Source organism: Odocoileus virginianus, chromosome 2 (genome assembly GCF_023699985.2).
Source record: "Odocoileus virginianus isolate 20LAN1187 ecotype Illinois chromosome 2, Ovbor_1.2, whole genome shotgun sequence".
Classification (NCBI taxonomy): domain Eukaryota; kingdom Metazoa; phylum Chordata; class Mammalia; order Artiodactyla; family Cervidae; genus Odocoileus; species Odocoileus virginianus.
The window spans coordinates 46,344,025-46,366,733 of record NC_069675.1 but is presented as its reverse complement, the minus strand read 5'-3'; the positions used below and the strand labels follow the sequence as shown (position 1 = coordinate 46,366,733).

The window sequence follows — 22,709 nt, the reverse complement described above, 5'->3', positions numbered from 1 at the left end:
CCATGAGACTGACACTACATGTGTAAGTAGATAGCTCATGGGGACCTGCTGTGTGGCTCAGGGAGCTCAGTTTGGCGCTCTGTGACAACCTGGAGGGGTGGGATGGGGGTCGGGTGGACAAGAGGCGCAAGAAGCAGGGCATATATGTATTCAGGTAGCGGATTCACTTCGTTGTACAGCAGAAACTAACATGACATTGTAGAGCAATTATACTCCAATAATAAATGAACAAACCACAGCTCTAGAATCAGACCTGGATTCAGTCCTATCACTCATAGCTGGGTGATCTCAGCCTGTCATCTGTACAACAGCATCCATGTGGCAGGAGGGTGGGGAGGAGTAAATGGGATGATGGCATAAACCATCCATGACAGAGAGCCCAGTGTGTAGTAAGTGGTCCCAAAATGTCAACTATGACGATGATTAACATATTACTCTAGCTACCTGAGACATACAAGTTGCTCCTGAAATCAAAAATAGAAAGATCAGGGACTTCTCTGGTGGTCCAGTGGTTAAGAGTCTATGCTTCTGATACAGGGAGTGTGGGTTCAATCCCTGGTCGGGGAACTAAAATCCCACATGCCACACAGTGTGGCCAAAAACAAATTAATAAATAAAATATAAATTAAAAAAAATGAGAAAACTCCAAATGCATTTGACCACAGTGAGACAGACTATTAACTGACCATCCAAAAGCCATCCCCAATCCCATTCTCAAAATGGTGAGAAAAAACAGATTTCCCAAACTCCCTCCTACCTACTATTCATGGCCATGTGACGCAATTCTGGACAATGGGAGGTAACGGGAAATTTGCTAAGTGATTTCTGGCAGAGAGATTTTCTCTGTCTGACATGCAGAAGGTGAAAGGCCTGACCCTGCTCCCTGCCTTCTGCCTCTGAGTGTGGGAACCGCTACCTTGTGACAAGAAGACTCACCAAGACATTCACCCGGAGCCTCGGCATCACGAAGACACGGGGATAATGTATGTCCGCTTACTCCTAGACTTCTTGTGAATGATGTTCATCAATTATAAGACATATATTTTTTCACCTCTGAAATTAGGGTGAGTCGTACGATTGCTTGCCTTATTCTTGTTGTCACTGATTACACACGAATGCACTTGGTCATTATTCCCAAAGGCAGGACCAGACAAAGGAAACTCTAGACGGTTCACTGTTAACAAACCAAGACCTACTGGAAGAAGGATTATGAGCCCAGATTGTTTAAAACACATTCCATTGACACCTTCTAGTAAGATGCAGAAAGTGGCAGAATGGGAAACAGCAACATGGATGAACATCTCAGAGACAAAATATCTACATCACTAGTACTCGGGAGAGCACAGAAAGTGATGTGGCTTCATCATATATGGATACTGATAAGCGGTTCAAAAGAATCTTAGAAAGACTTCAACTAATTTATTGCATCTATAGCTTCCCTTTACTGCATGTATGCAAGTGACAGACAGAAAAAATCTAAAGACTCAAAGAAAGCTGTTTTAATAAGCAGGAGTAGAGGAGTTCCCTGGTGTGTATGTCAGCCACTCGGTCGTGTCCGACTCTTTGCAACCCCATGGACTGTAGCCAGCCAGGCTCCTCTGTCCATGGGATTCTCCAGGCAAGAATACTGGAGTGGGTTGCCATTTCCTCCTCCAGGGGATCTTCCAGACTCAGGGGTCAAACCTGGGTCTCCCACACTGTGGGCAAATTCTTTACCGAATGAGCCACCCAGGAAGCCCCAGTTATACCAATGTTAATGGCCAAACAATTATATTTGTGAAAGTGCCTGCTGAAAGGTTACAGGGTTTCTTTTACTTGTTGATTTTAAAATTATGTATTTATTTATTATTTTCGGCAGCATCAGGTCTTAGTTGCAGCCTGTGAGCTTCTTTGTAGTTGTGGCACAGGGACCTAGATACCCCGTGGCATCCATGATCTTAGCTCCCCCACCAGGAACTGAACTAGAGTTCCCTGCATTGGAAGGTGGATTCTTAACCCCTGGATCATTTAACCACAGGTAAGTCCCATTACAGGATTTCTTTTAAAACAACTGTGTCAGGGTTCCCCAGTGGTTCAGTGGTTAAGAATTGACCTTGCAATTCAAGGGACACTGGTTCCACCCCTGGTCTAGGAAGATCCCACATGCAACTAAGACTGTGTGCCATGGTTACTGTGCCCACACACTGCAACTACTGAAGCCTGTGTACCTAGAGCCTGTGCTCAGCAACAAGGAGCCCACACCCAACAAATGAAGAGTAGCCCCCACTCACCGCAACTACAGAAAGCCCAAGCACTGCAATGACGACCCACCGCAGCCAAAAAGTAAAATAAATAAATCTTAAAAACAAAACAAAACAGTGTCAGAGGAGGGCGGGGGCAGAGGAGTAAGACTGACTTTTCACCTGATGCCCTCTTTTGTACTTTTAGAATTGTGTACAATGAACATCACCTTTAACGTAATAAATCATTACAGTTGCATTTCTAGTAACACCCACAGCACTCCTCCATGACCACCTTGTGGACCCCAATCTGTGAATATGAGGCTTGCATGATGCTGACAAATGCCATCTAGACTGAAAAAACAACATGGAATTATTTAAAACAAATGAGAAGAAAGGAGGAAGAAGTGGTTTCTCCAGAAATTGCCATATACTCACTCTCCAGCCTTGAGAGCCCGGTCTCAACTCTGCTTGGGGGACCCCAACCCATCAACTTGGTCCTGCTCAGTCTTGCAACCTCACTGGGAAGTTAAAGGGTTGAGTAAGATTCCTTTCTGGAATTCCCAACTGGGAAATTTTAACTTCAAGAATCTATGGCCTTCTCCTCTACAGTTGATTATGTGGTTCTGATCGCAACCCTAAGACTTTCCAGAGTAATTTGAAAATCTCTAGAATAAATGTTGGGCCTCCCAAGGTAATTCTGAGGAAAGACAAACAAAATTCTGGTGTGTGTGTCTTTAAATTCTTTTACCAATTTCCTTCCCAGCCAACACCAAGTTTAGAATATGAACCATAGGAAAAGCTGGGAAGTCTGGAGCCTTTTCATGAGCCAAGGTCAGCCTACTTCAGGCACATTTCGAGCACCTGCCTCAGGGCTGTCACATCACAGGTCTGCACTGCCTTCAGCATCTCACGCCTGGAAGAACCTCCCCGTGGCCCAGTATCATGGGACCAGAAAGGGAGATGTAGTCAGCCTTCCATGAAAACGAGTCTCCTATTTGCATTCTGTCCTACTTTGAGCTCTTTATTTCCCACTGTATTATAAGCATGGTCTACCCAGTCTTGTTGCAGCTGTTTGTTCACACGCTGTTTGTCTGAACAGACTCAACCTTGAGCTTTTCCTGGCATGTCGATACCACGTGGCCCAGTGGCTCTCTCAGCTCCTTAAAATACCAGAAATCCCACATAATCCCACATAAGTATCTTGGGGGCGAGGAAGGGAAATCTATTCCTGATTATTTAAATTTTTTTTTTCCTAGCTAAAACTCAGAAAACTGAACTTTAAGAGCTAAACTGTGTCACTGAATTTTCTATTAATCTGAGATCTTTATTTTTGTGTGTGTGTGTTTCAATTTTATTGATGTACTTTTTCCATTTGTATTTTTTAATTTATTTACTTATTTGACTGTGTCCAATCTCATTTGCGGCACGTGGGATCTTCCTTGGGTCATTCTGGATCTTCCACCGCAGCACTCGAACTCTAATTGTGGTGCGCCGGCTTAGCTGCCCTGTGGCATGTGGGATCTTAGTTATCCAATCAGGGATCGAACCCAAGTCCCCTGCATTGCAAGGCGGATTCTTAACCACTGGACCACCAGAGAAGTCCCTCCATTTGTACTTCATTACCACATTTTCCTAATTCTGTAGATGGATTCAAGATATAAACCTTAGGTGCTTACAAGTACTTTCACAAAGATATTTATACCTAACATGTACTGTAATTTTTTTTAATTTTAAAAGACTTTTTTATAATTATTTTTTATTGGAGTATGATTGATTTACAGTGTTGGAAATCTGAGATCTTTAATTCCCAATTCTCCCCCTAATTTGTAAGGAATAAGAAATCCATGTAGCCAACACACACCAAATTCTCTGTTTTAATGCTTTTCTTAGTCAGGGGAGCAAGTGTGTTCCTGGGAAAACCCACCAGACCTCTAGTAATCTGATATTCTAGGTAAAAAATTTACCACTAATAGAACACCTGCCATTACAGCCCAGAGAGCCCCGATTTAACACAGTCACTAAGTCTGGCTGCAGGCCCTTGAGGAGGTCCTCTTTCCCAGACGGACACAGTGGGGAAGGGACACCAGGACTCCCACGGGGGGCTCCAGCAGGGCATAAAGTTTAGCACACCTCACTTCACACCATATCTAAGGCCTGTGACTGATGACAGTGAGAATAAAGTCAGAAGGTTGCAGTGAGTCAGTCAGTTGATAACAAAGCCACCAGCAGTAACCACAATTCCCACTGGCGATGCAAAGAGCGTGAGCGCTTCCTTCTAGATTCCCATGGGGTACGCACCTCACTGACACAGTTAGCCTCTACAGCTACACATGCTCCACACCAAGCCCGAGCAGGCTCCTTCTCGGCATGCTGGATGAAGGCAGGGGCCTGTGTTTGTGCCACAGAAGTGGGTTAACAAACCAAAGAGAAAGAGAATCCTTCCCACCATAGCATCAACGGTAGCATCAGTCATCAAATCCAATTCATTCTCCAGGCATGAAACAAACAAACAAACAAACAAAAACAAATAAGTTAATCGTATGTTAGATGCCACCACGTTAACACAATAAGAGGCCCTGGGCGGAGGCTGACCCCGGCTCTGGGATTAACGCACATGGACACACACGGGTGTTGGCAGGAGAGACACCGGGCTTGGATCCAGACCATGGGCTGGTAGGCAGAGGTGGCTACTGGCCTCTCTCCCCGACTGGATCAGTTCGAAGTTAGTCACACCTCTCAACGGGGTTACCTGCCATTCTCTGAGGTCCAAAGAGGAGACAAAAGGAAAAAGTCGAGCCACCTGATAAAGGGGAAAAGAAAAAAAAGCCATGGGCACCAAGCCTATGAAATGGGTTGAAGGGCACCATTCTGTTGCCCTGGCCTCAGACTCACTCATTCACTCATGTCTTCATTCCTTCATTCACCACCAATGCTGATAGTGTTCCAGAAGCTCTGAGGGAAGCCCGGTGGAGGAAAACAGAAATGAATATGAATCAAGACACGGTTCCTGCTTCCACTATTCTTGCCTGGAGAATCCCATGGACAGAGGAGCCTGGCAAGCTACAGTCCATGGGGTCATAAAGAGTCAGACACAGTTGAGCAACTAACACTTTCCTGCTTCTAAGGGCCTCACAGTCTGGCCAGGCATCAAGACACAAACACAAACAAGACAGCAAAGGACAAACGACAAAACGCATGACAGACGTTCAAGGCACAGAGAGAAAGAGAGCAGTGTGGGCAGGAACACCCAGAGAGGCTTCGTCCAAGAGTTCAAACTTGAGTGAGAGATGAGGGCTGCAGCATCAGAAAGAGAGAGGAGGGATATTGTGGCCGGAGAGTTGTCGGAGCCAAGGTGTGAGAGAGGAAAACCTGGATTGGGAAACTGAGATTGAACCAATCAGAGAAGGGGCTCAGGTGCCTGGTGAGCAGCGGGAGGTAAGTCTGGAAAAACTGTGCTTTGTCTAAACCTGGACTTCGATGAGAATGCCACTGATGGTTTCTGAGCGGTGATCCAAGTGAATGAAGCGGGATTTTAGAGTCACTTCCATGGTGGCTCAGATGGTAAAGAATCTGCCGGCAATGCAGGAGACACGAGTTTGATCCCTGGGTTGGAAAGATCCCCTGGAGAAGGGAATGGCAACCCACTCCAGTATTCTTGCCTGGAGAATCCCCATGGACAGAGGAGCCTGGTAGGCTACCAGTCCAAGGGGTCACAAAGAGTCAGACATGACTGAGTGACTAACACTTAAGAGTCATGTGAACATTCCAGATATACAGTGTGGCCCACAGGGAGAATGGCCCCTGATGTGTGCTCTGCCTTTCTTTCTCAAGTTGGAGCCAGGCACATGGATGTCTGCAGGAAAGACTGAAGTGCGGGACTTCCCTGGTGGTCCAATGGTTAAGACTCCAAGCTTCTACAGCCAGGGATGCAGGTTCCATCTGTGGTCTGGTAGCTAAGATCCCACATACCTCATGGCCAAGAAACCGAAACATAAAACAGAAACATTCTGTAATAAATCGTACAGAAATATTGTAACAAATTCAATCAGAACTTTAAAAAACGGTCCACATCAGAAAAAAAAAAAAAAAAAGGACTAGCAGTGCCCTTAATGGGAGATGAAGTGCAAAATGAACATTAGCTCTGGTGAGGGAAGGCTGGTTTGGAGCACTGGCTGGATCTGAGGTGCCCACAATAGCTGCTGAGGAGGTGAGGAGAGGGATGGGAAATGAGGACATTGTGCAGGACAACGACAGTGCACGAATGAGCAGAGTGCCTATAAATCAGAGCTGGGCCTGGTCCTCTGAGCCAGGTCAGCACCCAGATGGTGGGCTTTTGGGGTCACCAGGAAGGACTCCAGCTGTCCCAGCCCTCACATGCAGAAGGCCACCATTGAGACCCATCCAGAAGCCCTGTTTGGTCCTTGGAGAGACCAGACCCTGAGGGAGCTTTGTGTGAGGCAGATCCCTGTTCCATGATCTAATTTCTTTTTTTCTGTTTTTTTATTGAAGTATAGTTGATTTACAATGTAATATTAGGACATTGTGGTGCTAGAGAAGACTCTTGAAGTCCCTTGGACAGCAGGAGATCAAACCAGTCCACCCTAAAGGAAATCAATCCTGAATATTCATTGGAAGGATTGATGCTGAAGCTCTAATATGTTGGCCACTTGATGGGAAGAGCCGACTCATTGGAAAAGACTCCAATGCTGGCAGACTGAAGGAAGGAGGAGAAAGGGGCAACAGAATGGCATCATTGACTCAATGGACATGAGTTTGAGCAAACTCCGGAGATAGCGAAGGACAGGGAAAGCCTGGTGTGCTGCAGACTATGAGGTCACAGAGTTGAACATGACTTAGTGACTGAAAAACCAATCAGGACACAGTGATAAAGCTTTAGAGAATCTATCTTTAGTATCTTTTTAAAAATTTAATTAATTCATTTCTCTTTGGCTGAGCTGGGTGTCATTGCTGCACTTGGGCTTTCTCTAGTTGTGGCTGGTCAGGGCTACTCTCGAGTTGCGGTACTCGGGCTTCTTATTGTGATGGCCTCTCTTGTTGCAGAGCACAGGCTCTATGCACATGATCCTCAGTAGTGGTGGCAGGCAGGCTCAGTTGCCTTGCAGTATGTGGCATCCTCCTGGACCAAGGATTTGAACCCATGTCCCCTGCATTGGCTGGTAAACTCTTAACCACTGGACCATCAGAAAAGTCCCTACCTTTAATGTCTTAAGGTAACTTGTGACCCACTGCCCAGGAGTTAAGTGTGGCCCCAAGCCTTGCCTGAAGAGCTGACAGACAACCTTAAAAGTACCCAGGGTTGGTTCTAGAATTCTCAGTGGCAGACTGGCATCTCTCAGGCCTTCAGTCCCGGGTCCTCCTGGGCAGGGGGTGAGATCCAAGCAGAATGTGGTTAAGGAAGCATTGGTCTGGTGTGGGTGGAGGGGAGGCGGTTGTGGGGGTGTCTGGAGTGATGCAGGAACAAGCGACTGGCAACTAGAGTCTCACTCTCAGCCTAGCTGGGCATCTAACAGCTGTGTGACCCTTGGCAGCAGCTTGGCACTAGGATCTCTGTGTCCTCCCCTGTGCAGTGAGGGACTACAGATGGCGGCATCTAAGGCTCTTGTTCTAGTCACTCACAGGCTGACATTCTTCTCTCTCTCTCTCGGTGGGGGAGTGGGGGCAGGGGCTCATGTGTTATACAGAAGCTGCTGCCCAGGCACTGCCCGCCTCGAGGCTGAACAGGTGGCAGAAGTCGAGCCCAGAGTTAAGAGGGACCTGAAGCCCAGGGTGGGGGAGTGTCTCTCGCAGGGCCACTCAGCACAGGCAAAGTGGACAGAGCACAGGCAACACCCAGCTCATGCCACCACACCCAGAGAAAAGACAGGATTGTAAATCACACTGTGATGCCAGCGTCAGACTTGTTTCTTTTATTTGGTTCATCAGTGAGTGAAGATCATGATCAACCTCAGGGTATAAACGGACACAGGAGGAGTGACCGACAGGCAGCCTCCGCATGAGCTCTGCATCCTAAGAAGTCTCTGGACATCGCCTTATGACTGTTTTGCGGCAGAAACCATCGTCATGCCCATTTTGCAAGTGAAGAGACTGAGGCTCACAGAGATGCAATAGCAAGCGGAGGAACTGAGGTTTGTTGGTTTTTTTTTTTTTTTGCCTCACAGCATGTGGGATATTAGTCCCCTGACCAGGGATCGAACACACACTCCCTGTATCAGAAGCAAGGAATCCTTAACCACTGGACCACAAGTGAAGTCTTGGAGCTGGGATTTCTAACCTGGGCCTGCTTATTTTCAAAGCCCACACTTGATACTAAGCATTGTTCTTCTGGCTATGACAGCTAAAAATAGGTACAACCGTCCTTCATTCCTTACTATTTACTGTGTAACTAGTAGGGATGCAGATAAGACATGGCTATAACGACGGCAAGAGGGCCACTGGGGGACCATGAAGCGAGAGACTGGTTTTATCGGGAATATGAGGAGGCAGCCGTGGAGGATGTGGCTCTTGATTTTGAAGGGTGGATAGGATTTCACAGTTGGGAACAGAGGTAGATGAAGAATCAGCATCAGAAGAGGTAGGGAAGAGAAAACTCTGGAAATAGCATGTTAGTCACCCGGTCATGTCCAACTCTTTGCAACTTCATGAACTGTAGCCCGCCGGACTCCTCTGTCCATGGAATTCTCCAGGCAAGAACACTGGAATGGGTAGCCATTCCCTTCTCCACGGGATCTTCCCAACCCAGGGATCAAACCCAGATCTCCCGCATTGTAGGCAGGTTCTTTACCATTGGAGCCACCAGGGAACGCCACATGGAGGTGCTGTTGCTAGAACAGCATGAGAGGGGGCGCTGTAAATACAGCACAAGAGCCAGGAGCAACTAGACAGGGAGGCAGGGATCAGTGCCGGAATGCACAGGCCTCACACAGGGAGAGTGGCAGCAACACTTGAGTGGCTATTGCAGGAGTCCAAGCTAGAAGGGAGGCTGATGGGAAGAGGGGAAGGAAGGGAGGAAGGAAGGAAGGGATGTCAGATGGGCAGGTCTTGAAGAATAAGTCAGAGGAAGGAAGAGCATCAAAGACAACTAAGATTTAGAGCTTGGGGACCAGAGAGGATGGTGATTTCATTATCATCAGAAAGTTGGGACACAAGAGGAGGGGCAGATTTGGAGTTAGGTACCTGGTACTAATGGTCCAGGAAAGAGGGAGATGTTCAGAGAACCAGTAACACTGGACTTGAGACCTGGGAGAGGAGCTGATTTGGGAGCCAGGAGCATCAGGTGACAGCTGAAGGCGAGGAAAGGATGAGTTGGCCCTGGAGGGGTAAAGGAGCAAGCTGGGGTCCTGGAGAATCCAAACACAAGGGAGTTAGGGGAGGTGGCAGAGAGAGACATATGGCCACTGATCATAATTGCAGGCAAATTGCCTGAGCTTTGGCTGGCAATTCAGCAAAGTGTGAAAGCAGGCCTGAGCCAGGGGAGAAGATGAAGAAGCAAAAGCTCCATCATGGGCAGTGCTGTAAGTTGAGTCTCTATACCCCTGTTCCTGGTGAACTTTATACACAAAGGCCTCAAAGGGCTGAGTGGGTGAGGGAGATGGTAGAGACAGGAGTCAAGGAGGAGGAGGCGACCATCCTCCTCCACGGAGGCTGTGGTGCCATCGCCACAGCCACTCATGGTGATCCTGAAAGGTTTCTCAGACCTCCTAGGTTCAACCATGCTCAGAGTGGTCCTCAGAGGCCAGGCAGGCACACGGGCATCTCTTCTTCCACTGCGACCCTTGGTGCATCCAGCACCATCACCCCCACAGGCCAACCTGGAGTAGAGGTGGGGCAAGTGACATCAGATCAGTAACTCTTCCTGCTACTGTGGAGTCCCGGCACTTCCACTGACTTGTGAAGCTGCGTCTCTTCCTTGTTTTAATCCACCAGGAGTGGATTCCAAATAGAAATCCGGAGAGAAAGGGCGTTGGGTGATAAAGGCAAGCGTGGTAGAACCACAGTGAACAAGGTTTACTTGGTTCTGTTTCAGCTTGTTTTGGCAACAAGCTCCAGTGCAGGCTGATTTGTTGGGGAGACTAGAGGGCAGGGAATACTTCCAAATTTTTTCAGTGGGTTGTCCATATGGTTTAGATAATCTTGGTGTTTAAACGGTTGCCATAGTGAATTCTAAACATTAATTTTATGTCACACAGTCCTTGGCTGAAACAGAAAGAAGGCTAACCTGACGTAAGTGAGCACAGAGGCTGGGAAATGTTGCTCTGAGGGGTGAAGGGACAAGCACGAAGCTTCCTGGAGTCCCTGGGTTCGGCAGACACGAGGGTGTGAAGCCACACAAGGGAGACATGGGAACCTGGAGGGGCCAGCAGTCTTTTCTTCTTCCTTAGAAAGCATGCCTTCCAAGCATGAGTGGATATAGGGAGATGTTATAAAAAGAGAATCAATATTTAATTGATATAATTAATTAAATGGGTTAAATATAATTAAATCTGATTAAGTAATTACTCTGACAGATTGTAAACAGGTAGGTTATTATTATTATTATTTTTTGTCTTTTGGGTTTTTGCTAGAAAAAAAACAAAGGCAAACAACTCCAGTCTGGTCAGAAATCTCAAATCACTAGGCTTATGAACTTTCCAGAGTTAGCTTCTGGCTCCAAAAATAAAGTTCCATGGTCATTTGAAAGCAGCATTTTATTCAAGCAAGATTTTCAGATAAAGCAATGATGGATAAAAAATAAGGATCAGGGGCAGAGAACTTTTAAAAGAAAAATTATGGTGACTTGTTCCATAGAGTTTATTTTTAAAGCAAAAAAGAAGGGGATTTTTTTTTTTCAATGGATGGGAAGACACTGTAATTTCTCTCTCTGTGACTGTGCCTAGCTATTTGGATACTAGGGCTATAGCCAAGGCTTGGCTACACCCAGGTGGCAGCTGACCATAATTGCAGGCAAAGTGCCTGAGCTTTGCCTGACAAGTCAGCAAAGTATAAAAGCAGGGCTGGACCAGGGGAGAAGGTGAAGAAGCAAAAGTTCCACCATGGGCAATGCTGTAGGCTGAGTCTCCATGCCCCTCTTTTCCTGGTACACCTCACATACAAAGGTCCAAAGGGCTGAGCAGGTGAGGGAGGGAGGGGCCTTGGTTAAAGCAGAGCACTGTAGGCAAGAAGATGGAAATAAGGCAAAGGAGAACCCAAGAGGCATAACAGAGGTCTTGGTGCAGTGCTGACCAAGAGAACTTTCTGTGATGGTGGAACATCCTGTACCTCTGTCAGTCACTAGCCACACTGGCTGCTGAGGACTTAAAAGGGGGTTAGTAAAGACTGAGGAATATTAAAACTTCTAATTTCAAATAATTGAAGTAACCACATGTGGCAAGTGGCTACCATTTTGAACAGAGGATTGGAGGCCTCAAAAAGTTTATTCTTCAGATCGGTTAACAAGGTTTAATGAGTGTAAAACAACAAACAAGATGGCAGTTTGGCTGTTAGTGTTGGTTTTTTCCTAAATGAGGAACAAGGGAAAAGAAACCAGAGCCACTCATCCCCAGGAGCTCACAAACTAACAGGAAATATCCAATTCTAGGGAGCAAAGAATCCACAGGCAATCCAGGGCAGAAGCATCCCTCATGCACAGACTGCCAGCTTTACTGAGGGTAGCTGACTTGAACTGCTGACTGTAATAACATTATTGGCACTGCTGGAACTGTTCTAGGGTAGGATCTCCAGGGGAAGTAAAATGACATTATTTTCCAAGTTATGAGACAAGTAAAACACAAGATTGGTTTACCAGGCCAGAGAACTGAGCAGGTGGAAGAGACGGAGGATATAGTTCAAATGTCAAGGGGAGTGAGGGGGCCTGGATATCTCACAGTCTTAAATTTCTTTCTTTCTTTCTTTTTTTTTTTTTTTTTTAGTGAAAAGTGTTTATTAGGAGGAAAAGAGTACAGTTCGTGTGGATAGACACATGGGCAGAGCTAGAGAGAGTCACTAAAACTCTTATTCAATTGTTTTTTTCTCACTATGGTTTCTCCTCATGTGAGAATGTATTTTGCTTAACTAATTAATTTCTCCATTCCCTTTTCCAGGGGATCTTCCAGACCCAGGGATCAAACCCAGGTCTTTGACATTGCAGGCAGATTCTTTGCTGTCTCAGCATACCAGGGAAACCCAATGAATTTCTAGAGAATTATTTTTAAAAAGAGAGATTTCCAATTCTAGTCTTAAAAAGATGTGGGGCTCAATATTCCCTCCAGGTGGAATTACTGACTGGGAAATATTAATAGCTAACATCTAAGTTCAGAACCAACCAGGAGACTAGGGACACTTAGAAAGAAGGTACTAGCAAAGTGTGTTCCCAGGAAGGAGACAGAGCAGCTGTCACTGAAAGCAAAGATGCATTGCTACTTCCCAGGAACAAGGGCTAGACCTTGGGGAAAACTGGGGGATGTGTTGGTGTTAATAGGTCTGGAGAGACATTTCCAATGTGCAATATTTTTATTTTAGATTTTCTAATTCTAAGATAAAACATCAATAGCAACTTAAATTCATACAGTGACAGGCTCTATTTTCTTGGGCTCCAAAATCACTGCTGACAGTGACTATAGCCATGAAATTAAAAGACGCTTGCTTCTTGGAAGAAAAGCTATGACAAACCTAGACACCATATTAAAAAGCAAAGACACCACCTTTCTGATAAAGGTCCATATAGTCAAAGCTATGGTTCTTCCAGTAGTCATGTACGGAGGTGAGAGTTGGACCATGACGAAGGGTGAGGGCCAAAGAATTGGTGCTTTCAAACTGTGGTGCTGGAGAAGACTGGTGAGAGTCCCTTGGACTGCAAGGAGATCAAACCGGTCAATCCTAAAAGAAATCAACCCTGAATATTCATTGGAAGGACTGAATGCTGAAGCTCCAATACTTTGGCCACCTGAAATGAAGAGCTGACTCACTGGAAAAAGACCCTGATGCTGGAAAATACTGAAGGCAAGAGGAGAAGCAGGCAATAGAGGATGAGATGGCTGGATGGCATCACTGACTCAATGAGCTTGAGCAAATTCCTGAAAACTGGACAGGGAAGCCAGGTGTGCTGCAGTCCATGGGGTCTCAAAGAGTTGGACATGACTAAGCAACTGAACAAATGGTTTACAAACCTTCACACTTCATGATTATTTGCAAAAACCCTGCAAACTTTTTTTTTTTTTTTGAGAAACGGCTCAGGGCTCAAAGTTACAAGGAGAAAGAATGAAATAAAAGTGTAGGTAAAAAACTTTTCATTCCTCCAGTTAAGCTCTGCAGTTCCTCTTGGAGAAGCATCAAAGGATGGAAAAAAGATCAGATGAGGAAGAAGCGCCCTTCTCACCTGGGCCCAGGCCCTCTTCAATCTGTCTGAACTCAGAGAGAGGCTCTCAGGCACCTCACCCCGTCTTCTGCATCTGTTGAGCTAAATGCAGTAGGTATTTAGAGTGAGAATTGATTTGTCAGTTGAAGGTGTTTTCTAGAAGGAGATAGGCAGGGTCCAGGAGATGTAAAATGGGGCCAAGAGCACTGCAACCATAAATTCCAGTTTGCTTGGAACAGACCTAGTTTATGCCTGTTGTCCTAGCATAATAATTAGAGCACCCTTTCACTCTCAGATGTGTCCTGTCTGCATATTATATTATATGGTCAACACTAGCCTCTGGGACTTGACATGGTGTCTCCCTGCCGCACCCCGCCCCCTCCCCCCAGAATTGCTTTGACTGTTGCCCTGGGGTCATTGACAAGGTTGTTCTGGACTCAGCTTTCTCATTCTTAAGGTTAATGCTTCTAAAGGGCTAAATCTGCATCCCAGGAATGTTAAAGAAGTTAACTGTTTTAACCCTATTCACCTGTGGTTTATGGCTCTGCATGGGGCGTCAGGCTGTGACCCGTAATGAGCTCGCTGTTTGAAAATGAAAATCATCTGGGGAACTTGTTAAAAATAGAGATGCAAAGGCCCATGGCCTGAAATTGATTCAGCTCATCTGAGAATCTATTTAAAAACGAGAAACAAAGCTTCCCAGGTGGTTTGAACACTGAAGCCAGATTTGAACCCACTGGTGAGTCATCATTCTTCAACCGCTGGCTGGAGTGGTCCCTTGTTGCTATGGAAACCACTGATCTACCCCTCGGCCAGACTGAATTTTCCTTTTTTTTAAAGTACACATCTGTTTCAAAAATAGAGGGCATTATTTCAGGGAGAGAAGAGTATTTTCTCTGTTAAGACATTTAGAGAGGAAAAGCAAAGCTCCTAAAAGGCAGAAAAATTTCTAGCCTGAAACCAAATTCAGCAGAAAGCAGGCATCCCTCACTACTTTAGCAAGACAAGAAAGAACCAGAGAGCAGTTATTTTCTGAAGCAAGTTTCAGACTGTCTGGAGCATCCTTCAGGTTAGCTGTAAGATACCCGACTGGAGGCTTGGGCTCACGGGCTTCCCCGGTGGTCGGAGGGGCTGATGGTGACCGGCCAAGATGGTATCAAGACTCAGGAGATTCCTGCTGGAGAGGGACCTGGAAAAGGATGGCCCTACAGAATTACCATCAGAATATAATTTACACACACTGCTGAGTGGCCAGGCGGCCTGCACTGAGCCACTCTGATAAATATACCACACTGATGCTCTATGTCTGAGCTGAGGAAAGAGCAGTAATTTGTCCTTTAGGTGAAGAAGCAGAGAAGATAGGGTGGAGGAAGGGGCCTGGAAGAAGGCTTCTATAAGCTTCATGTGGCCAAGCTGGCCTGATGAATTCAGAATTTAGCAATTCCGAGTTCTCTTTTCTTTCAGCTTAAACACAAAAGCATAAAACAATTGTATCTCAAATAGAATGATCTTGGAATTCACCTCTCTTTGTAAATTCTGATACAGCTGAAGATAAAACAGCAGAATTTCCCCTCCAAAGATACTCCCTGGGATTCGCTGCTTTGCCAGCAACTATTGTACTAAGGTAGACAGGGACCCTCCAGGTACCAGCTGTAGAAGCAGAGAGACACTTCACTACAATTCTGCGTTACATAAGCAGTGGTCCTTTTCTGAAATAGGAATCATTCCCTTTTGGTTCTCCTATCTCCCTGCCAACCTATGTCTGCAGAACTCCCTGACTTTATGTGGATGGTACTTTTCAAACACTCAGCCCCGTGTGCTATATCTTTCTCCCAGAAATGCTCCTAAAGTGCTTCTCCCTGGGCCTAGAAAACCCAGCTCAGTCCCTTGACCCAACTCACTGTCCATACACTCCATTCCACCATCCACTGGAAGCCCATGGAGCACCAAGATCAGTATTCAAAGTCCTTTTCCAAATCCTTTCAAAACTCTACCCTCTCTTTCCCCGAAACTCTCACATCACCATCTAGGACTCATAGCTTCCCTTTGCAAATACAACTCACCTCCCAACCACTGGGTCTCCCCAGACATAAGCATAACTATTTTCTCTCCATCCTCCACCAACTGTAGACCCCTATTCTACATCCCAGTTTGGGGGAAGCGATTTTTACATGGGCAATCTGCTGAATTTGCTCTACAAGTAAACGTCTACTAATTAGATTTTTCAGGGTTGAGCACATACTGACACAACGACAAGGAGAATGTGATGGAAGAAGAAGCTGGGAAGGAACACAGAGGGCCTTTGAACAGGGCTGGGTGGAAAAGAGAAGGAAGCAATGACTTACATCACAATATCCCACAGATTTGTGTTTATTTCAAACCTCCTCTACTGTATGATATGTTTTTCTCTTTCTGACTTACTTCACTCTGTATAACAGGATCTAGGTTCACCCACCTCACTAGAACTGACTCAAATTCATTTTTTATGGCTGAGTAAGATTCCGCTGTATATATCCACCACATCTTCTTTATCTGTTCATCTGCTGATGGACATCTAGGTTGCTTCCATGTCCTGGCTATTGTAAACAGTACTACGATGAACACTGGAGTACATGTATCTTTTAGAATTGTGGTTTTTTCAGGGTATATGCCCAGTAGTGGGTTTGCTGGGTCATAATGAATATATATGAAATCTAGAAAAATGGTATTGATAAACTGATTTTCAAGGAAGAAATGGAGATGAAGATGCAGAGAATGAACTTGTGGACACAGAGGGGTAGGAAAAGAGTAGGATGACTAGAGAAGGTAGCATCAATATATATATATATATATATATATATATATATATATATATACATACACACACACACACTATCATGTGTAAAATGGATAGCTGGTGAGAAGTCACTGTATAACATAGGGAGCCCAGTCTGGTGCACGATGACCTATAAGGGTGGGGTGGGGAGAGGGGAGGCAGGCTCTAGAGGAAGGGAATATATGTATAATCATGGCTGATTCAAGTTGTTGTATGGCAGAAACCAACACAACACTGTCCAAAAAAAAATTTTTTTTAAACACTCTTCTACGCTAGTTACTGCTACTACACATATTGTCCTCCACATTTAAACCACTCAACTTATTCTAGGACCCTGGGTTCCTTCCCCTGGATCTTCAGGGTCATGTGAGCCTGGAGTGCACCTGCTCACTCAGGTAAGTCTCTGCACCTGTCTATTTAGGTGACTCTCCCAGTGCATGCTGGGAAATTGCAAAGAAGTGCCCCATCGCCTCCCCTCCCCTCTTCTCTGTGTCCAAGGTTTATGCTTCAAGTAACTTAGAAGTTCTTAACATGAGAACCACAGGTGAGCTTCAGGGGCTCTGGGAACCTCTCGGTATTGCATAGATCATTTGCATGTGTGTGTGTGCACGAGCATGCAGTTTTCTGAGGGTAATATTCACCCTTTATCCCCTCCGGTTTTCAAGGGTACCCCAGCTATACTTAGCCTGTGGGGATGAGTTACAGCCATGGTGGTCAGGTCCTGGCACGGTACCTTGGAAGCAGCCATCACCGCTGCCGTGGCCGCCACGTTCAAGCCTCGCTTCCCAAAGTGCACAAGGGCATCGTAACTTCGGTCTTTCGCTTGGACCAGGCAATCATCGATTTCCTGTCAAGGGAAAACAGACACTCTGAGTTGGAAGGCCCAGATAAACCTCTGTTCTTTCTCCCCTCTCCTGAGCGCTGAGCTTGGCAGCTTGCTCCATCACTGATTCTCACTGGCGCTGCCACTAATCGGCTGTCAGAGCTGGGTGAGTGCTTAGCCTCTACACATGGTTCTGTCTTCTGAGAAATGAGGACAGTGGTGCCACCTAACCTGTGGAGCATGATGAGAATCATTGCTGTTGTTTAGTTACTAAGTCCTCTCTGACTCTTGTGACCCCAAGGACTGTAGCCCACCAGGCTCCTCTGTCCATAGGATTTCCCAGGCAAGAATACTGAGTGGGTTGCCATTTCCTTCTCCAGGAGATTGTCCCAACCCAGGGATCGAACCTGTATCTCCTGCATTGGCAGGCATATTCTTTACTGCTGAGCCACCCCGGAAACCCCACGGTAAGGACTACATGCGCTCATTCCAGGAAAGCACCTGAACAGTGGTTGGTTTCAATAACCAAGAACCATTGTCATCTTCCTTATCTCAAGTAGGTAAAGCCCCAGGATCTCTGAAATTCTATTATTTCATAGCAATTTCATACAATATTCAAATGCCTCCTCGTGTGTATGTTGATGGGAGAGATCAGAATGCAGAAACAGACAGGGGATATTTTTGTTGATAGAGGAGATCATTTTACAGATAATTAAATAAAAACAGAAATCAGAAGTCAACTACAAGGTAAAGGTGAGGTGGGAGAGAGGATTGAGGTCTACTTAGGGACCAAAAGCAAGTCAAAGATTGGTTTAGTTCAAATTTGGATCAGTGCTGGCTCATTCTTCTTGTTGTGTTTGGGTTGCTGTTGTCATAGTTTTAAGAAAACAGCCATTCTGTAATCATAGGAGCAGAGTTCAGTCAATGACACTTGGCCTCTGTCTCATCTGAAGTTCAGCACACTGGTGCACTTCCTTCACTTTGAGGCATACAGGTGGGCATTCGACGCCCTGCCTGGTCCTTGTTTAAAATTCCTCAGGAAGTCACAGCACTCAGTTTCCATTGTGACCCCTGGCTGACTCTGGACGTGATTCGTGGCAGCTCTTAAGAGTCAGTCACCTTCGTGTCAATGGAAATGACATTAGTGGCTTCAGGGTTAAGTCCAGTGTTAAGAGAAAGGGAAGTAGGAAGAGTAGAGATTTGATAATGAGGTGGAGGCAGGGATTATTGTTTCTCAAATTTTACCCTCTGAGACAGTAAGTGTTGTGTCCTAGTTTCTAAAGGGCATCTCAGAAATGGCTACAGTAACCTGTACCTCCAACTGATGTACTCAAAGCCTTGCCCTGGAAATCCAAAGTGTCCAACTTTCAGAAGCAACAGAAACAAATATATCAAGCCACCTATAGTGAAAAAGTTGGCTTAAAGCTCAACATTCAGAAAACAAAGATCATGGCATCTGGTCACATCAATTCATGGCAAATAGATGGAGAAACAGTGGAAATAGTGGCAGACTTTAATTTTTTGGGTTCCAAAATTGCTGCAGATGGTGACTGCAGCCATGAAATAAAAAGATGCTTGCTCCTTGGAAGAAAAGTTATGACCAACCTAGACAGCATATTAAAAAGCAGAGACATTACTTTGCCAATAATGTTCCATCTAGTCAAGACTATGGTTTTTCCAGTAGTCATGTATGGATGTGAGACTTGGACTATAAAGAAAGCTGAGCACCGAAGAATTGATGCTTTTGAACTGTAGCATTGAAGAAGGCTCTTGAGAGTCCCTTGGACTGTAAAGAGATCCAACCAGTCCATCCTAAAGGAGGTCAGTCCTGAATGTTCATTGGAAGGACTGATGTTGAAGCTGAAACTCCAATACTTTGGTCACCTGATGCGAAGAGCTGACTCATTTGAAAAGTCTCTGATGCTGGGAAAGATTGAAGGCGAGAGAAGACGGGGACGACGGAGGATGAGATGGTTGGATGGCATCACTGACTCAATGGACATTAGTTTGAGTAAACTCTGGGAGTTGGTGATGGACAGGGAAGCCTGGTGTGCTGCAGTCCATGGGGTTGCAAAGAGCTGGACACGACTGAGCAAATGAACTGAACTGATAGCGTTCTTAATTCATATGGTAGAATCTCACCACACAACCAGTTCGGAAAGTCATATAATATCATTAACAAAATATAGAATGCTGGACCCAATAATCCCACTCTAAAGAATTTATTCTAAGACAAGTAGTCAATAGAAGTTGACTGTATACTATGTGTGGTGTTGTTTGTGGGTCCTTATGAAGAACAAGTAGAAAAGATGGTATACAAACATGTTTAAGATTTCAGAAGACAAGTAATGCATCTGTTCAGTTTTTTGTAGTTATTGCTTTTTGGTTTTGATTTGGTTTTTTGGTGTGTGTGTGTGTGTATGCTTAACATTTTATTTTAAGGAAACATTACATAGAGTAGATTGAATGAAAAAAGGAGCTACCAAACAAATTAATAAGACAGAGGTCATTTATTTTAATGGTCTCTGCGTCTATTATTTCCCCTAGTGTCTCAGTGGTAAAGAATCCACCTGCCAATGCAGGAGACACAGGAGATGTGGGTTTGATCCCTGGATTGGGAAGATCCTCTGGAGGAGGAAATGGCAACCCACTCCAATATCCTTGCCTGGGAAATCCCATGGACAGAGGAGCATGGCAGGCTACAGTAGGACATGACTTAGCAACTTAGCGTGCGTGTGTCTCTTATTGTATGAAATCTCAACAAAACCATGGAACAATCCATTGAAAACAAATCTGGCAAATTAGGTTCAGTGGAGATGTTAAACAAAAAGTAATTTTATGGACAGTGACATTATCTTAAAAGTAGCTTAAATTTCTTTTCAAGAGATATATGTTGTAATTCCTCCTTGAATCCTTAGTTACTGTTGACTCCTTCCTGCAATTTCTCCCTATCTTATTTTTTCCATGTCTGACATTAGACAAATCTACATTTTCATTTCAAGGATGTATGTGAAGCAAAACTTTGAAGCAAAACACAAAAGGTAAATAGCATGAAACAAATTATTATGTCTATTCCCACTACCACACTTATCAACTGATAACTTATAAAGTATAAAAAAAGCAGGTATTTCATGTGTAGCATACATTTTATCATTGATCAATAAAGCAAATGTACTAGAAATTTATTATATTCCAGTCTCTGTTGCAGCTATCCAGGCACAAATTCAAGTCTTTTCATCTCTCTAGGCTTCAACTTTCCTGTTTATGTTAGGTTTTTAAAAATTTATTATTTTTATCTTTAAAATTTGTTATTTTTATTTTTTTGCCTGTGCCGAGTCTAGGTTGCTGCTCAGGCTTTTCTCTAGTTGCAGACAGCGGGGGGCTACTCCGTAGCTGTGGTATGTGGGCTTCTCACTGCAGTGGCGTCTCTTGCTATAGGGCACGAGCTCTAGGGCGAGCAGGCTTTGATAACTGCGGCACGTGAGCTCAGTAGTGTGGCTCCTGGGCTCAAGAGCACAAGTTCAGTAGTTAAGGTGCATGGGCTTAGCTGCTCCTCAGTATGTAGGATCCTCCCAGACCAGGGATCAAACCTGTGTCTCCTGCACTGGCAGGCAGATTCTTTACTACTGAGCCAGCAGGGAAGCCCTGTACTAAGTTTTTAAAGTATTTTTTAGTAGTATATATAAAAATTCCATCTGCAAAAGGACAGGCGCTGAGCCTGATGAAAGGAAAGAAATTCAGTTTGGGGAGTTGAATTATGAGTGAATTTTTTTCTGTCTTTTGTTTCAATGCATGGAAATGTTTTACAATAATAGTGATGAATAATATGCTTTTGAGAATTGCACCAGGTCATAAAAATAGACTTAAAAGAGAAAGATTAGAAGGAACAATTTTCGGGTAGGGGGCAAATAAGTCAATCAAGAGTCTCCTTCAATAAAATCACATGTCTTTTTAAAAAAAAAAATCACTTAAAATTTTTTTTTTCACTCGCTGGAAGGAGTGAAAGGCAAAACAACACAATTTACCTTTTCTTTTGAAGACAGCGTGGGATGTACAAACTTCCTGTAGAGGAGGCTGGAGCCTTTTGTGTAGGGAGACAGCAGCCAGGCTACAAATGCTATTTTTAGTTCATAATAGAATGGAAACCTGGAGAGAGATGAGAAAAATACACATTCCATTAGGTTTTCAGCACTCTGCCCTGAGTCTACAAAAGACAGAACCTGGGAGCACAGATAGCTCTCCTGCCTGCACACAGCCTGGTCCTCGGATTCCCATGAGCGTGTGTGCACACACGCACGCCCAAGGTACAAGTCCAGGGCCTCTTTTGAAAACCAGTTCCTTTTCTGTGTATGTGTGACCTCAATATGAGGCTTGTAGGACCTTAGTTCCCTGACCAGGAATTGAACCCAGGCACCTAGCAGTGAAAGCACAGCATCCTATCTATGGGACCAGCAGGGAGTTCGCAAAGCCCGTTCACGTTTTCTTTTGTTGTCAAACAAGCTAGGGACCCAGGGTCTCTCAGCAGTCACTCTATGACTGTGCCTGACAACAACTGGCACTTTCTGCCAGGTTCTGTTCACTTCGGCTGGAGCCGGAGCTCCTGCAGGCCCAGGTGCCACAGCCACTCTTGCCTGAGTTCCCAGTCATTCACTCTTTCCTGGAGGCCGAGAAGGGGCAAACGCCTGGAGGATTCACAGCAGGGCAGAGCTGACAAAGAATCTCCACTTTGAATAAAGCCTCTGTTCCTTGGCTGTCTTCTTAGTCCCCAAACAGGCCGGATAGGAGCCCAACTCTTGCAGGAAAGAGGATGCTACTTACCCTGATCAAACCAACAGCAGACTTGGAGGAAGGGGGCAGGGAATAGAATATAAATAGTAAAATACAAAAAAGCCTGGCATGCTGCAGTCCATGGGGTCACAAAGAGTTGGACACGACTAAGCAACTGAACAAGTACAATATATATAACTGCTTTATATACATATACTTATATATATACATGTATGTATATATATACTCCCTGAGAATCCCTTGGACAGCAAGGACACCAAACCAGTCCATCGTAAAGGAAATCAGTCCTGAATATTCATTGGAAGGACTGATGTTGAAACTGATGTTGAAATATTTTGGCCACCTGATGTGAAGAACTGACTCATTTGGAAAGACCCTGATGCTGGGAAAGACTGAAGGCAGGAGGAGAAGGGGACGACAGAGGATGAGATGATTGGATGGTATCACTGACTCGACGGACATGAGCTGGAGTAGGCTCCGGGAGTTGGTGATGGACAGGGAAGCCTGGAGTGCTACCGTCCATGGGATCACAAAGAGTCAGACACAACTGAGCGACTGAACTGAACATATACATATAGTTTCAGGTGCACAACAAAGTGACTCAGCTGTACACCCAACACTAACACATCATTGTAAATCAACTATGCGTGCGTGCTAAGTCATTTCAGTCATGTCCAATTCTTTGCCACCCCATGGACTCTAGCCTGCCAG

General features: G+C 45.0%; 1 protein-coding gene across 2 annotated transcripts in view; it reads right to left on the bottom strand.

Moving 5' to 3' along the window:
• The window catches only part of REEP1 (receptor accessory protein 1), a 132,278-nt gene that overhangs the window by 20,802 nt on the left and 88,767 nt on the right, over positions 1–22,709 (bottom strand). For both annotated transcript variants that reach the window (XM_020889460.2, XM_070479468.1), the window contains exons 4-5: positions 21,236–21,356; positions 17,121–17,234 (exon numbers count right to left, since the gene is read on the bottom strand). In XM_020889460.2, the coding sequence (XP_020745119.1) occupies positions 17,121–17,234; positions 21,236–21,356 (235 nt within the window). The remainder of the gene's footprint in view (positions 1–17,120; positions 17,235–21,235; positions 21,357–22,709) is intronic.